This window comes from Pelobates fuscus, chromosome 1 (assembly GCF_036172605.1).
Source record: "Pelobates fuscus isolate aPelFus1 chromosome 1, aPelFus1.pri, whole genome shotgun sequence".
Lineage (NCBI taxonomy): Eukaryota > Metazoa > Chordata > Amphibia > Anura > Pelobatidae > Pelobates > Pelobates fuscus.
This window is the reverse complement of record NC_086317.1, coordinates 318776381-318793645: the sequence shown is the minus strand read 5'-3', so window position 1 is coordinate 318793645 and position 17265 is coordinate 318776381. Positions and strand designations below refer to the sequence as shown.

At 42.4% G+C, this 17265-nt stretch overlaps 1 protein-coding gene across 4 annotated transcripts in view; it reads left to right on the top strand.

Annotated features, from left to right (window-relative positions):
• The window catches only part of HERC2 (HECT and RLD domain containing E3 ubiquitin protein ligase 2), a 171046-nt gene that overhangs the window by 21777 nt on the left and 132004 nt on the right, over positions 1-17265 (top strand). For 3 of the 4 annotated variants that reach the window (XM_063459223.1, XM_063459231.1, XM_063459206.1), the window contains exons 3-7: positions 6755-6869; positions 7920-8057; positions 12594-12813; positions 13043-13179; positions 14950-15103. In XM_063459223.1, coding sequence (XP_063315293.1) covers positions 6755-6869; positions 7920-8057; positions 12594-12813; positions 13043-13179; positions 14950-15103 — 764 coding nt within the window. The remainder of the gene's footprint in view (positions 1-6754; positions 6870-7919; positions 8058-12593; positions 12814-13042; positions 13180-14949; positions 15104-17265) is intronic. The other variant, XM_063459216.1, reaches the window with a different exon arrangement.

The window sequence follows — 17265 nt, the reverse complement described above, 5'->3', positions numbered from 1 at the left end:
AAGATGCTGTGAATAACTATTCGGGAGAAACTGCCCACACAGCGTAGGAGGAATAGATCTCCTTCTGTGTCTGACGTCTCTTCACCTTCGGATATTTCCAGCCTGGCTTCAAGTGTGGAGGAGGGTTTTACACCAGAAGAGCTGAAGAAATTTATTAAAGAAGTGACGACGGCGGTACAAGAAACTGAACCTACCAAGGGTAAGGTTAAAGGTTTCCCAAATGTCTCCTTAAATCTTGGATCTCCATCATTGAGAATGAAAGAATCCTGAAAGACGTATGTTCATTTCAAAACATTTTTGAACTGCTGTACAAGCTACAGTCTGGAGAAAAATGGGAAGATCTTCCTAAGTGGATGTTCAGATTGCCCAGCTATCAAAGAAAACCACTATACCCATTGGCGAAGTCTCAGGGCTTAAAGACCCAAATGGACGAACGGGCCGTAACTTCGTGTAGTAGAATATTCCAGGCCGCAGGATATCAGTGCAGAGCTGAATTTGCAGGTTTAGCGGTTCTCAGAGCTCAGAGCATTTGGCTACAAGCCCTGGAAGATTCCCTTATGGGAAATCTGATACAGATCCTTCCCATCTCTTGTTCCTACTGAAAGATGAGTTTTCTTCGTTTATCAGCGAGGATTATGGGTTTGTCGTCAGTAGCCAGAAGAGCTCTTTGGCTACGAACATGGACAGCTGACTCTGCGTCTAAGGCATCCTTATGTGAATTACCCTTTGAAAGGAACAACATTTTTTTGGGGCACTCCTTTGGAAGACATTATTAGACAGATGTCTGATACGAAGAAAGCCCTGCCTCTGGAATCAAGAACCCAGGGATATTAAAGTTTTCAGTACAAGGGTCAGAGGTCCTTTCGTTACCAGGGCGGTTTTTGCAGGTTTCAAAAGCATGATGGCCTATGGCCATACCAGCCTGAAAATCCCTGATCTCGTCAGATCTCAGAAGCCATCCAGACTCGGGCCTGGTTAGTACTTGTATGGGAGACCAACTAGGTACCTCAAATAAACAGCCAGTGGTCTAGACAGGAATCCAACAGGCATGACAAAAGAGGACGTTTTGACGCCATAAGAGTGGGAGGACGCCTTCGGTTCTTCGCCCAAGACTGGGAAAGAGTGCTTCATATAGGTGGATTACAAGAACCATTTCAGAAGGTTACAGAATAAAGTTTCATCGAAACCACGTCCATCCTTCCTACTGTCAAGCTATCCATCAAGAGTAAAACAAATGCTCTTCTTCTTTAAGAAATGTGGTAGAGAGGTACCCAAACGTTGGGAATTTCAGGGAGTTTACTCACGCCTTTTTTTCTGGTTCAAAAACCAGATGGATCTTTCCGGCCGATCCTAGACCTGAAACTAGTAAACACCTGCTTACCATGACAGAAGTTCCGTATGGAACGTATTTTGTCTTTTGACACACATTTTACAAAGGGAGATTACATGGCAGAGTTGGTTTTTAAATATGCTTATCTCCATGTACCGGTTTCAGAATCTTCCCGGAAGTTTCTCAGGTTTGCGGTTCTAGCAAGAAAGCGAAGGATTCTCCATTTACAATTAAACTCTTCCCTTTGGCCTGTCCTCAGCTCTTCGAGCTTTTACGAAAATCCTGGCACCCATAGCGGCGGTTTTACGTCGGAAAGGTATCTCGATTGTTCCATACCTGGACGTTTGGTTCCTGAAGGCCCAATAAAGACAACTGCTAAATCTTCATCTCAAGATTACAATGAAGGTTTTAAGAGGTCACGATTGGATCCTGAACCTGGAAAAATCCAAGCTGACTGCGTCACGAAGTCTAGAGTTCTTGGGTCTTAGAGGAAATTCACAGTCCCTCTCTCTTTTTCTACCATTAGTGAAACAAATGAGGATTTTAAAAGCCGTATCAAAGCTGCATAAAAACCTAAGCTCAATCAGGGATGCTATGAGGTTCTAGGCCTCCTCGCTTCTGCAATCCCAGCAGTGGCCTGGGCAAAGGCAGAAGCAATACCATTGCAATGGGACATCCTTTCCCAATGGACACGAAAACAGGAAGATCTAGACTCTCCCTTCCACCTATCCAAAGGGGTGAAAGGACTCCTGAACTGGTGGAAACACAGAAGCAAATTCTCAAAGGGCCTATCATTTGCTCAGAAACAATGGTTTATGATATCCACATATGCCTCCCAGATGGGTTAGGGCGCCCATCTAGCTTCTCAGTTCCGTCAGGGTCTTGGAACAGAATGGAGGCAGGCGCTTCCTGGAGTTTCAGGGATTAAATGCGGTTTGGAAGGCACTGGTTTCCTTCCGTTCAGCCATCACCAATCAGGCAATGAGGATTCAGTCGGACGACGCCACTACAGTGTTTTTTTTTTTTTTTTTTTTGAATCGCCAGGGTGGCACGAAGGTAAAAGCTCTGCAAGAGCTCTGCTACCACATATGTCTTGGGCTCAAGCGTATCTTCTCGCTATATCAGCTACCCATATCAGAGGGTCTCTAAACGTTATTTCAGACGGCCTCAGCCGTAGACTTTGGTCTCAGGCAGACTGGGCACTGTCAAGCCAAGTTTTTTTTTGGAGCTGGGTTCACGCTTCGGCAGGCCGGAGATAGACCTGTTTGCCACAAGGAGAAACAGGAAAGTACAATGTTTTGCTTCTCTCCATTCAGGAGATTACCCAGTTGTCCTAGACGGTCTATCGATACCTTGGACCTTCGACATGGCTTATGTTTTCCCTCCTGTCGCTCTTATACCACGGATTGTTCATAAGTAAGATGGAGAAGGCAAGTAATTGGCAGTCCTGCCCTTCTGGTCGAACAGGAGTTGGTTTTCGGAAGTGGAAAACTTGACAATCTCACGTTGGCATCTCCAGTCTCTTCTCAAGTATTGGAGAATGTGACTCTCCCCGTGGAAACTCTGGAGATTTTTCACCTGACGGCATGGTTGCTGCAAGGGTGATCCTTCAAGGCCATGGTCTCTGACCTTTATGTGATGTGTTGCTGTCTTCTGTCCGCTGGTCCACTTCGTAAATCTATTTCAGAGTTTGGATGAAGTTCAGAACCTGGTGTTCACTTCGAGGTTGGATCCGGCCAAAGCCTCTATCCCGGAAAGTCTTTCTTTTTTGCAAGATGGGTTTGAAGCCGGCCTGGGAGTTTTTACGCTCAAAGGCCAGATTTCAGCTCTAAATCACTTCCTGGTTCGTGACTTTGCCTCAAACCTGCTTTTTCTAAGATTTCTTAAGTCCATAAGGCTTAAGAGGCCTCCTAAGTTAGTACCTTTCCCTACTTGGGATCTGTCTCTGGTGCTTCGAGCCCTTTGTGAACCACCTTTTGAACATTTACTGGAGGTTCCTATCAAGTTTCTTACCTTCAAGACGGTTTTCCGGGTGCCTATCACCTCTGCTAGTTGAGTAGGTGTGATCCGAGCTCTCTCTTTCTCTCCGGAATTCACCTTTTTTTCATCAAGACTAGGTGGTCCTGCACACCAAGCCTTCTTTTTTGCCTAAGGTTATTTCTAGTGCTGCAATTACCAACCTATTGTCCTACCGTGTTTTTGTAATTTTCCTACGTCGGATCTGGAAAGAATGTGACATCTCCTAGATGTTAGAAGATCCCTGAAAATCTGTCTTCAGATTTGTATTCTTTCATGGCACTAACAGGGGTTGTGCTGTCTCAGGACCCTCTTTGGCCAGATGGCTAACGTATACAATCAGGTTGGCTTATCAATCCAAAGGGATTCCCCTTAGTTTCCCTTTAAAGGCTCGTGCCGCTAGAGCTATGACGACCTCCTGGGCTGAAAAAGCAGCCGCCTCACCTGAAGACATCTGCAAAGCTGCTGCTTGGTCTTCCTTACATACTTTTTTTTTTTTTTTTTTGTCAATCTTTCTTTTATTAGAGGCAAATAAGATGGGGTACATAAGAGAAATTGGGGGAAACGTGCAAATGAATTACATTATAGGATCGGTACAGCAAGATTAAATGACATTTCCTGAATTACGGTGCCTCAATTTTTAAATTTTTTTTTTTGTCGTTAAAACAGTAGTTAGAAAATACAGGCTAAGGATCATAAGATCCGGTAATTAACATGCTAAAATATTAGAGGTCCTACAGGTGATTTCACGTGTGTAGACAATAAGCTTACAGTTTAAAGAAACAGGGGTTAAACATTAGATTAAATGTTATAAAAAGTACATTAATGCTTATAATGTGATTTGCAGGTCTTGTGGTACACTTAATAGCAATGAATAAGAATAACATGCTTTGCACACAGGATATGGACTGAGGCTTAAGTCACAAAATAAAAGTATAGACTATTGGTATAGTAGCTTGTTAATTAAGTAAACGCTAAATATGACATGCTGTTTAATCATGTCTAGAGTGAATGAGCATATAATGCTTAGCTAGCCTAGGAGAAGATCTAGACAAGTAAGAAAGGTATAAACATGTAGCAATTGCTTTATCGTCTTCACATATAAATCTCGTGAGTTTGTTCTAGTGCATTGCTTGGCCAGTCACGTGGTCTAAAGAATAGTGCAGGAGTGGCGTGGGGTGGCGTGTGATCACTGCAATGGGTACCAGGGTACCGTATAGGCCTTTGTGGTCTGTATCGCTGTATTGCATGGTACTTGCTAGGATGGTTGTACCGCTAAACATAGCGCTATGGAAGTGCTAGGCGCATGCGTATGTCGTGCAGGGTGGGTGTTCAGGTGTAGCATGAGATATCATAGAAATATATAAAACACAACACCTAAAACTGCATTGCTAACATTTGCGATTAAAACGAGTACTGCGCTAACAGGATTAATGATCAAAACTTTAGGTATCGTGGAATCATGCATAGTAAAGGTGGTCTGAACCCATCCAAGTAGTTAACAAGTTAAGAGTACTATCTATGGTATGAGGTAACAATTATAACCACAGGCTGGATCGGTACTGGTAAAGTTTACTTAAGGTTTGTCACAGATCAGTCCGTGTACCAGGCAGCAGGGGAGGCGCGGGGGAGTCAGAGTTCTTCAGCCAATACCCCTTACCAGCCATCGAGGACAGTTCATCTTATGGTCGGGTGAGGCCAGTGCCAACGGGGCTGCCGATGGTGCTGCATAGCGCTGGTCCCATGCGTCCCAGGGATGTAATCTGTGAGGCTGATCAGTGCCTTGAGGGTTACCTCTGTGCTGAGTTGGTGTTGATTGCTTTGCTGGGTGGGAGATTGGACGGGTGGGTCGCCGGGTCCTGCCTCCGCTGTTGCCCCCCAATTTGTTGAGGCTGCTGCAGTAGTTGGCTCTGGCGGTGTGTCGTGAGATCCTCAGCGGTACCGTCGCTTGGGTCTTCGTGATGTGCTTGTGGTATCGGCGTAGGTTGCTCTGTGTGCTGGGAGTTGGATCTGGTGAGTCGCTTGCTTGCAGCGGTTGTTTCGCCGGTCCGGGCTGTTTCCGTTGTGTGTGTGGGGATGCGCCCGGTGGGCCTTCCGCCGTTTTCCGTCGCTGAGCCCGCTTGTGTCTGCATTGTCGGGCGGCCATTTTGGGACCTCGTGGTGCCTGTCTGTAATAGCTCCTTCGTGCAGCAGGTCGCATCCACGAGGTCACCATTCTCTCTGCTTGCCGGTGTGTGACACCCCTTTTCTGCAGGGCATATCTGAAGCTTGTGCAGAGGTGGTCGAAGGTCTCCAGTGGTGACCTGGGTGGCTGGGTGTGTGTGTTCCGCTTGCCCCGTTTGCGCCGAGCCGCCATTAAGGGTTTACCCTGTGAGGCAGTGTCCCCGGTTTGGCTCGTGGCTAGGTCGCCTGCTTGCTCCCAGTGTGGACCGGGATATCCCCCGCCGGTCCAAAGGGGGGGGGGGTAGGTTACCGAGATGTCGCTGGGTGGCTTTTGCGTCGGAGAGAGCGGCCGCCTCTCCCCGGTTTCGGCCTCAGTAGGCCGCGTTCGTTTCACCGCTTTCCCGGCCTCTACGGACCCCGGAGTGGTGTCGCTGGGTTCAGGGGGGCACCCCCAGCGTGGGTGGCGCACCCCCGTGTGGCTTTGGGTGAGGTGATCGCCGCTTTGGCCCCGAATCGTGCCCGCTCGGCCGGAGCCCATGTTAGTTTCCTTACATACTTTTATCAAGCATTGTAGGCTAGACGTATTCTCATCATCTGAAGCTGCTTTGGGCGTAAGGTGCTACAAGCTGTGGCCTGCTGAGTTCCCACCCTTTGTTGTATGCAGGGGTCTTGCTATATCCCACTTGTAAGTACTGCCACTATACGATGGGAAAAACAGTAATTTTACTTACCGTAAATTCCTTTTTTCTTAGTATAGTGGCAGTACTGGCTTTCCCTCCGCTTTCAAATAGATTAAATTCTATGCATCATTCGGTCTCCGTTTGGTTCTTATGTATTACTGGTGAGTGTCTCTGAGTTACAGCTTATATGGAGGCAGCAGGCGGAGCACAGCATTTAAATTCTAAAGAAGGGGGAGCTTCTTGTCCAGAATCCTAAGGAACATCCCACTTGTAAGTACTGCCACTATACTAAGAAAAAAGGAATTTACGGTAAGTAAAATTACTGTTTTCTGGTATATATTACGAACAAAGTTGCTGGGATTTCATAATTTATGCATCTCTACTTTTCAAATGGGTTTCCTGCAGGGCTTAAAAGGGGTTAAAAATAGATGTTTTTAGTAGTTTTTAGTTTAGCAGTTTTGTTGCGTTTGAGACTATAGGTGTGCATGTTGAAAGGAAGGCTAAACCTTTTTGTTCTAGAGGTAATTAAGCATGCTATAAAACAATTTATCTTGTATTTCCATAGCTTGCATTCACACGAGATGGATTTTGCAGCCTGTGGAACGAGATGGTGAAAGATGGCGAGATTGTCTTCATGGGGACAGAATTTTCACAGAGTGTAGAACTTCCATCAAGGAAAGGTGAGCTTGTTCTCATTTTCTGTATTCTGTAAGGTGATCTTCTAGTGTCTATTTATTCCCCCCACCCATCTGGTCCATATGTTTGCACGATAAATATGCACCAAACCCCTCTTCTGGAAATAAAGAAAAGTGGTTGTATTGGAATTGCAGCCTATGAAATTAGCACACCACCTTTTCACAACACCTGCTGTAACGTGTTTAAATACGGTCTGTAGCTGTTAAAGTGACACTCAACTGCCCATAAAAAGTAGCTCTCCCTTGGTAACCACACCAAGACTTCCTGTTGCTGTCTAATCACATACTTCCCAATGTAGCTCAATGAGAAGTCTTTACAAGGCATGTGCTTTGAGCAATTGCTGCCTCTGGAGTTTAGCTGTAGTGAGCTAACCAAACCAGGACGTAATATCAGCTGTTGTCTGCTTGAAAGCCAAAGGGGTGTAACCAGTATAATTTAGAAAAGTGTAATTTTCCATTGAAATCTGCACTTTTTGCAAAATGAAAAAGAGGACACTCTTCATAAACAAAGCTTTTCAGCAAACTAAAGTACTTTAGGGATCTGTAGTTTCCCTTTAATATTAAATTCCAAGAAGAAGATCTTCTAAACTTTTTAACAGAAGACAAAATACACATTGCATTAATTTAACCTCCCAATGCAGCCAGTCTGAGAACAACGGTGAGGTGTGAAAGAAAAAATGCATGCCATTGATATGCCTTATATACATGCATATTGCCCAAAGAATGTCCCTCCCCACAAAAACCAGACAAATAGATGTTCCCTTGATTCTTAATTGTAGGTGAAGGTAGGCAAATCTGGGGATTTGTGTTTACAAAACATATTCCAACTCTGTCACCTATGCACATGGATGAAGCAAATGTAATCTTGCTTTCCACTGCACAACATGTATCAGCCTAGTAATCATTTACAATTGATATAATTATTTAAGCAGCAATAATATATGTGAAATATCTAGCTCAGGAAATTTCGGTTTGCCTATTTATTAAATGTTTTCATTCATCTCATCCCGTTACCATGTGTGTTTGACTTTCCAGATGATGTTAATGATGCCCAAAACAGTTCAAAAAAGGAAGATCAAAATGACAAAGAGAAAAAAGATGATGATGATATTCCTTTACCAAACTACAAGGCCAAAACTATTATGGACAGCTGGGTATGGGGAAGACAACCAGGTAAAACGGCTAATTTTTTGATAGTTTTCTTAAGTCATAGACCACTGTGTCTAACCTGTATCATTTTCAGGCTTCTTAAAATAACATTGTGACTTCAAGATCAAGTTTTAAAGTAAAGTGTTACTCCAAGCACCATGATCACTTCAGTAATTTGAAGTGGTCATGGTGACTGTATACTGTCAGCATTTTGCTATGAAATGCTACACAAAAACCTTAGCTGAAGAGGTGAGAAGCCTTGGAACCTGGCGGGAACCAAGTAAAAAGAAGTGAATCTCTTATTAGACGGATTGCTTAGTTCCCGGGCAATCAAACCATGGTACTCCTGGCGGCTTAAAGGGACACTATAGTCACCAGAACAACTACAGTTTATTGAATTTGATCTGGTGAATAGAATCATTACTTTCAGGCTTTTTGCTGTAAACACTGTCTTTTCAGAGAAAATGCAGTGTTTACATTACAGCTTAGTGAAAACTTCACTGGCCACTCCTCAGATGGCTGTTAGAGAAGATAGAGGAGATGCTGATTGGCCAGGGCTGTGTTTGAATTGTGCTGGCTCTGCCTCTGATCTGCCTCTTCGTCAGTCTCAGCCAATCCTATGGGGAAGCATTGTTATTGGGTCAGGCCACCTCTTCTGATGTCATCAGGCAGTGGGCAGGTCTAAAGGAAACATGGACAAACTATGCAGCTGCATGCTTGGATTCAAGTAAGATTTGACTTTATTTTTAGAGGCATGAGGGGCCCAGGGTGGCTAGATGATGATTTTAACCCTACAGGGTCAGGAATACATGTTTGTGTTCCTGACCCTATAGTGCTCATTTAAGCACTGCAACAGGCTGTGGTGGTTTTAATGCTTGAAATAAACTAACATGCCTTTAAGTTTTGAAAACTAGATTTACTAAAACTTTCTCTATTCTAAAATATGCTCTGCTTTCCTTTGCATAAAATCTTACATTGTAATACATTTTGTGGAAGGGCTACTCCATCCAAAACAGTGTGTTATAATAAAACACCATTTTGGATTGAGGAACCCTTGCTGGCATAGTTTCCCATTCCCCCTCCCATTTTTTTTTTTGTTTAAAAAAAACAACAAAAAACCTTCCACAATACCTACCACGATCCCATACCAAGTTCTCACTACAACTCGATACACCTTCTGTGATATACCTTCCCCTCACTGAAGGCCAGGCATACTATGCATGCTGCCAACAGATGTATTTTTTTTTATGTTCAGAGTTAACATAAGTAGATGCTGCCAGGGGTGTAGGTATACTTCCAGCAACAAAACTCAAGTGATACTAGTCACCAGAACAACTGCAGCTTAATGTAGTTATTCTGGTGAGTATAGTCGGTCCTTACAAGCTTTGTACATTGCTCCCTAGGGACACCTCAAGTGGCAATCTTTCAGACGGCCACTAGAGGTGCTTCCTCGGTCAGTGCTACACAACATTCTGCATGAAGACGCTGACCTTAACCCATAGATATGCATTGGATTAATGCATCTCTATAAGAAGATGCTAATTGGTCATAGTGGTGTTTTGCTGTGCATGCGCTATGCCCTCCCAATGATTTTCTATGGGAAAGAATTGGATTGGCTGAGATTATCAATTCTGATGATCTCAGCCAAGGAGGTAAATCGGGGGTAGAGCCAGCAGATATGGCCGCTCTGGAATAAAGGTTTAATGGACTTATATGAGGAGATGCTAATTGGCCAGTGTGCCTTTTGGCCCCGCCTCCTTGTCTGAGATTTTCAGAATTGCATTGCAATTGCAGAGTTACATCAGGTTTGCTTTAGACAACACCTATGGGGAGGGGTTTGAATTATTTTGAGACTAGAGTCATAAGTTGCATTTTCAGTTAAATTTGGGGTAACTACTTGAAGCATAAATTGTGTTGAGCTATTCTAATAGCATTTGATTTGTTAATTGCAAATAGCTGAACGTCTATACATTTTGTCAATAAACATGATTTTCAATGGGGGTTGAATAATTTTATTTACAACTGTAACTTCCTTATTTTACAAGCTGCAGGTGAATGGCCAGACGTTAGGACTTTTAAGAGAATTGCCCCCTCACAATGCTGTTTGAAAACTCTGGCAAAGTTTTCTATAAGTAATTGGATGTGCACTCTACTCATGAAATGATGCGGATAAACCTTTGGAAAACATGCATGTTTAATTATCAGTGTCTAATCCGTTTCTCCTGAAAGTAGGAGGTTGAAAGAGGAAAAGTGAAACCCTGCAAGAGATTTTTTTTATTTTATGTCAATATAGTTTGTGACATTGCGTGTAAAAAATTAAAAATAATAATAATGATCATACAAAATAAAATAAAAAAAAACAAAACTAAAAAATGAAAATCTTTTCAAATGCATAACAACTTACATAACCGTATAAGGGAGCAATAGTTGGCTTAGCTGGCACACATTACATTAAGATGAATTATACATAAGCAGACGTTTGGCAAGTAGCTTTCTGAAGATCTGATTCAAATATTTATATTAACAAAATGTATACGGAATTTAATCGTAAGAGTCCCTTATACGTTATCTTGTTTTGTATTGCTTTTTTGAGGGAGTGGGCCACACAGGTATGTTTACCTACAAGCTAAAGGCAGGCCTTGAACACTGATTAAAAGTAACAAATAGAAGGGAGGAGACCGCGCTCCAAACTGTAAAAATTTGAAATTGTATACGTACACAAATCCCCTTGGAAATTTAATACACAATTTGACCTAAAAAATAAAACGGAGAGAAATACAATAGTGCAATATGAAATATACTGTGGGTGAAGTGCTGAGGTAGTTGTGTATATATATTCACTTTTAGTAGAGCTGACTGGGAGCTCTACCGTATTTTGCCTGGACGAAACAATCCCCGCCTAAGGATATATGTAGCAACAGGTGTCTCCGGTGCTCCAAATTTGATGCAAAATGCAGTGAATATAAAAACAGAAAAAAGCTCCAATAGTGATATATGTATCAATCAATAAAAAAAAAAAAAATCAAGGTATAATACTCACATTTTCTAGAGCAGAAACTTGCTCTAGTATATACAGCTCAGGTGGTATAATCCCCACCAAGGGATGTGATGTAACCAGGAAGTAAGATGATGTATACAAAATAAATATGTATATAACTTTAAAATATACTATTTATTAATCCAAAACAATAAAAGATATTATCAAAGGTCCCACTTAACGTGTTTCGCCTGTCACAGGCTTCTTCAGAAGTGTAGGAAAGGTCCTTCTGTGTGTCCTTTAAATAGGCAGTCTATTAATGTGAATTACTTCCTGGTGTGACTGATTTCCTGTTACCACTGTGACACGCATGCGTCACACCGGAAATGACGCGGCGTTGATCACTGGTGGTAATATTGTGCGTTCCAGCTTGGAACGCATACGGCACTAGAGTAGTGTTGCTGCGTTTCAGTCGGCAAATGCCGTAATCTTAATGGTAAATACAGTTCCTATTTATTGTTTCCAGGTCTTTACCGCATGTAGATCGGAGAAACTACCTTGACATATTAAGAAATGTTTGGGAATGGGACTGAAATGGTGAATGTATGCTGTTGCACAACTGTAAAAAAACAAATTACGTTATGTTGATTTTGAAGTCCCATGAGTGTGTTCTTCACTTTGGCTGATGACTTGAAGATCTCAGCCAACCCAATGCTTCCCATAGGAAAGCATTGGGAGGCTATGGTGCATGTGTGGTAAAAAGCTGCACGGCCAATCAGCATACAAATCTAATACATTGACCTCAAATTAAATACATTGCCCCCCTCCCTCCACTCTAATACACTGCCCCCTCCACTCAATCGAATAGACTGCTGCTCCTTCCTCCACTCTAATTGAATAGACTGCCCTCTCCCAAAGTTAACACACTGCCCCACCTTTCACTACTCTAATACACTGCCCTCCCCCCACTTCATGTCATGTGTCCTTTAGGGGTTAAAGGAACTCCATAAGGTCAGGAATACAAATGTCTATTCCTGACTCTATAGTGTTAAAAAAACACTATTTAAGTGGCTGGTCCCACTTAAATAGGTTTAAACAAACCAAAAAAAAATAAAAATAAAAATCACCTTTTATTCCAGCGGCATGTGGATCTGTCGGCACTGGCCCCACCCTTGATCTGCTTCCTTGCCATGAATAATCCTATAGGAAAGCATCGCATTAGCTGAGATAGTCAATTCTGATGATCTCAGCCAAGGAGGTGGGGCGGGTGCTGAGCCAAATGTCATGCTGGCCAATTATAATCTCATCATTGAGATTTATTGAATCAATGCATCTCTTTGGGGAAAGTTCAGAGTCTGAGGACTGCCTCTGGAGGTGTCCCAAAGCAGTGATGTAAATTCTGCCTTTTCTCTGAAAAGGTAGTGTTCTACATAAAAAAATGCCTTCATGGACATTAAGCTGTAGTTGTTTTGGTGACTGTAGTGTCCCTTTAAGTTGGAAATATCCATATAGCTGTGGTTCAGTGAAATACTCCAAGTGTGTGTCTGTTACAAAATAACAATTGTAATACAATTTCTTTGCAGATGTGAGTGAGCTGAAGGAGTGCCTATATGTACTTGTAAAGGAGCAGCAATCACTTGCAACACAGACTGCCACAACCACGCTTTCTGCCACGAGACTAAAGCAAAGGCTGGTGATTCTGGAGCGATACTTTATTGCACTGAATAGGACTGTTTTTCAGTACAATGTCAAAGTGAAGTGGAAAAGTAGCAATGTCGCTGTGCCTCCTTCAGAAAAGAAAAGGTAAATTGCTTGACCGGAATCTTGCTGCTATGCTGACTATCTGGATTGCATTCGTTTCTTACAGCTCTTGCTTACCCAAAATATATAAAATGTTGCTTTTTATTCTTCTGCAGTGTGTGATGACCAAAATGCTGTGTGTGAGCAGTTATGTCAGATGCAAAAAATAAATCACTGTATGGTTGTATTCCCCTTTTTTTGTTGTCCATTGATATTTCTTCATTCCTTGCAGTGAGGACAATTTTGAGCATACCTTTCATGTACACAGCTCACGTCCTGTTGGCCAGGGGGTGGAAGGTCTTGCCAGAGTTGGCTCCAGAGCTGCACTATCCTTTGCATTTGCATTCCTGCGCAGAGCGTGGCGTTCTGGTAAGAATACGTTTTATGATGTTTGCTATATATTAAAAACGCCAGTGGTGCAATAGTTTCACCAATAAAACTGGTCTTGCTGCAGGAGATATTTTTATGCTTTGAAGTATAGTGCTATCAGCAAAAGGAGGTGCATTTACAGTACTTAAAGGACCACCATAGGCACCCAGAACACTTCAGCTTAATGAAGTGGTCTGGGTGCCTGGTCGAGCTAGCTTTAACCTTTTTTTATATAAACATAGCCAACTGCTATGTTTATATTAGGGTTAAGCCAGCCTCTAGTGGCTGTCTCATTGACCGCTGCTAGAGGGCTTCCGCACTTCTCACTGTGAAAATCACACTGAGAAGACGCCAGCGTTCATAGGAAAGCATTCTAAATGCTTTCCTATGAGACTGGCTGAATGCGCGCGTGACTCCTGCCGCGCATTCAGCCGAAGAGGAGGAGGAGAGCTCCCCGCCCGGCGCTAGAAAAAGAGGTAAGTTTAACCCCTTCCTCTGAATCTAGCCGGGCGGGAGGGGCTCCCTGAGGGTGGGGGCACCCTCAGGGCACTATAGTGCCAGGAAAACGAGTATGTTTTCCTGCCACTATAATGGTCCTTTTAATGTTAAAAAAAAAATCAAAAACAAAGTAGAAATGACATTATACTGCACAATGCACCACCTGTTTTTAAGGTGCACAAACAAGTCAGATAATCTTGCTGACTGTCAGATCAAATTCTAGCATCAATGTTTTGACATGCAGTGGGGAAAATAATCAAGCATATATACAAAGAGCTGTCTATACAGATTGTCTTTTGTGCTTCCCTTTTTTAGTCTTTTGCTGCTTCTTTTCTCTCCAAACACTAGTGTTCCGTTACTGTAATGTTTAAATCCTTTATGTATGTATGAAGGCCATGATATTGATTAATGTATTTAGCTTTTTTTTTTTTTTTTTTAGGGCTCCAGTTTAGCAAACAGCAGATAGTCTTTATCTTGTTGCACCAGTTGCCTGTACACATTAGAAACTGTTCATGCAAACAGTTCAATTTTTAACCCTGAAAACACATGTGCATCTAATACCTTTTAACCTTGTTTTTTATTATTTTGGCCTTCACACTTTTTTTTTTTTTTTTTTTCCCATGGTCAGGGGGATATTATGATAGGCTTTTATTTTGTTTTTATAAACAAAGTGATTTTGGGACAATGATTTCAACCATATTTTTTTGAATATATAACTAGTCTTTGCAATATCTAAGTACAGTGCACTTACGCTTATTGAATGTACCTAAGCATTAATTTTGAGTCAATGTCAAATGTCTTATTGTGTTTTTGTTCCCGCACAACAAAGGTCCTAGTTTGTGTACTTTATTTGAATTAAAGGAACACCCCAGACACACACAGTACTTGAGTTTCTAATGTTTCCAACAATGCCAATACAAAAATGACCCTTTTCCAGCTGTGCTCAGCGGCTATCAGTCGGGAGCTGTCTTGCCCCATTCTAGTGAGCTTCTCAATAGGAAACCTCTGGTCAATTCCTAGGCACAAACTGAAAGCCTGTGTCTGGGAAAGAAGGGAAGTCTTGCAAAGGTTGGAGACAGGCCTGTAGTTTTTGCAAGATGTCTTTTCATACTGCCTGAAAAAAACATGCAGTAGAAAATACATGCATGTTTTATTTGGGGGTATATCTACTAAATAATGAAAACAAATGGACTGTTCCTTTAAGCATCATCTTCTGTCTTATATTCTCACATGTTATGTCATCATTCCTAATGCATTTTATTCTTTTTTAAGGTGAGGATGCAGACCTTTGTAGTGAACTGTTACAAGAATCTCTTGATGCTCTGAGAGCACTTCCAGAGGCCACACTTTTTGATGAAGGCACAGTTTCCTCTGTTTGGCTTGAAGTTGTTGAGAGAGCTACCAAATTTTTAAGGTCTGTTACAGGGTGAGTTTGATATATGAGTTATAAAGTATTATAACTCATATAAAATAATATATATTTAAAATGAATTGGTCAGATAGTCGTTATAGGGAACTACCAGGGCCGGCACTACCATAAGGCGGCAGAGGCGGACTGGGGGAGAGCAGCTTCCAAAACCTCTACCCCGGTCTCACAGGTAGTGTGCACAGGGAGTACCGGAGTACCGCACTGCTTCCTGTCAGACCAGGGAGAGGTTCCTTAAGGGGTAATGAGACACAAGACAGGAGGAGGAACGGGCTGGGGGAATGAGACACATTTGGGGGGTGAGGACTGATGGAATGAGACCTCTTTGAGGGGAATGGAGGAATATAGCACATAGAGAGGGTGGGTGGGGGGGGGGGGAGAGGGAGGGAGTGGGAGAGAGACACCCAGAGACACCCAGAGACATAGAGGCTAGAGGGAAAGAGACATGGGGGGGAGGAAACACAGTGGGGATGGGAAGAGGAAAAAGACGCGCGAAAGGGACTGAGTATAGAGACACACAGAGGGCCTGGGGGGTACAAAAAGAGAGAGGCATGGGCTGGGGGGACAAAGAAACACAGGGGCTGTGAGGATAAAGAGAGATGGAGGGGATGGGGAAAAGGAGAAAGAGATGCACAAAAGGTTCAGACATTCAAGAGGGGGATTAAGGGACACACAGGTGCAGATGCAAGGGGGGGGGGGGGGGGGGGGGCGAAAAAGGGGAGCTGGCAAAATGCATCTTCGCCTTTGTAGCCAAACCTCCTTGCACCAGCCCTGGTAATAATGCCTTTAACATTTAATTTAAAAAAATAGTGGAGTATTACATGAAAGAAAGGTTAACACAAGTTATAGGTGACTTTCAGTGTTTGATTTAATGTATTCATTTCTTGAGAATTGATGGTTCATCTAATTTCTGCTGTATGCACAGCTTGCTTAATTGTTGGCTTGCATATTGTAAGCTTGTATACGCATTCACACTTGGTTTTATGCTTTATTTGGATAATTGATTAAAAAATACTTGGTTTTTGAATGTCCCTGTTTGATTTTCCATGTATTGTTGATCTGCCTGCTCTAAGTTTCATTCACGCCAGAAACCGGCTAAGATCTCTCAGTAAATACCTGACCTCCCACTAGTCCTACAGGAGGATTAATTAGCGTGCATACTTGTATGGGGATCATGCTCGCTAATTTTTCATGAGAATCAATAAGCGCTTTGCAGAGTCAAATGTTATCTTCTACACTTAAATTAGACTTTTCTTAGGTTTACCCATATGAGTGTAGCAGGGATTCTTATGGAAAATGAGAGGGCTGTTTGATCTCATTTCTGGTGTGAATTTAATTTCTCTGCTAACTGCATGGATGATTTAAAATATTCCCAACAAAATTATCTAATCCATAATACTTCATTAAGTATAACTTTCATACAAGTAGTTAATTTAATAATCCCTTCTGTCCTTGTCTCTGTGTCCTGCATTAAATAAAAAAAAAAATAATATAATGTAGGGAAGATGTTGACATTTTTAATTACAGATGGAGCCTTGGAATGCATTAATATGCCTTGCCTACAGTGGCACTTCAACTAATAAGATGCAACTAAAGATTTTAGTACACTTGGCACGCCATGACAGGTGGAGCTAGGTGGGGGAAAGATGGAGACATTGCTGCCCTGGAAGCCTCTGCTTACAAGCATAGTCACCATCTGGAGGGTATTATTATTAATATTGGCATTTATATAGTGCCTACTTATTCCACAGTGCTTTACAATGTTATGAAGGGGGATTTTAAAAGTAAATTGGACAACTTCAAAATGTTACAGGAACAATAGGTTAAGGCTCCTGCTCAAACAATTTTAAAATGTAGAGCAGGTGGGGTATAATAACACAGTAAGAAGTGAATGTAACTGTCTGCTAGAAGGTCACTGGCAGTGGAGAGACAGAGATTGGGGCATACCTATGAATTAGTGAAGAAATGTAATGGGAGCTATAGTTCAGAGATTTATAGGTAAGGGTACAGCCCATAATCTGTTAAGCAGACCTGCCATGCTTTGGGGTCTCCAGTGCTGGTTGGTCTGGTTGGGCACTGGACCACATGGCAGTATCCAGTGATGCAATGTACCCCTTACAACGTACAGCCTCTCCATATGCACAGCTGCACTGGGAGGAAGT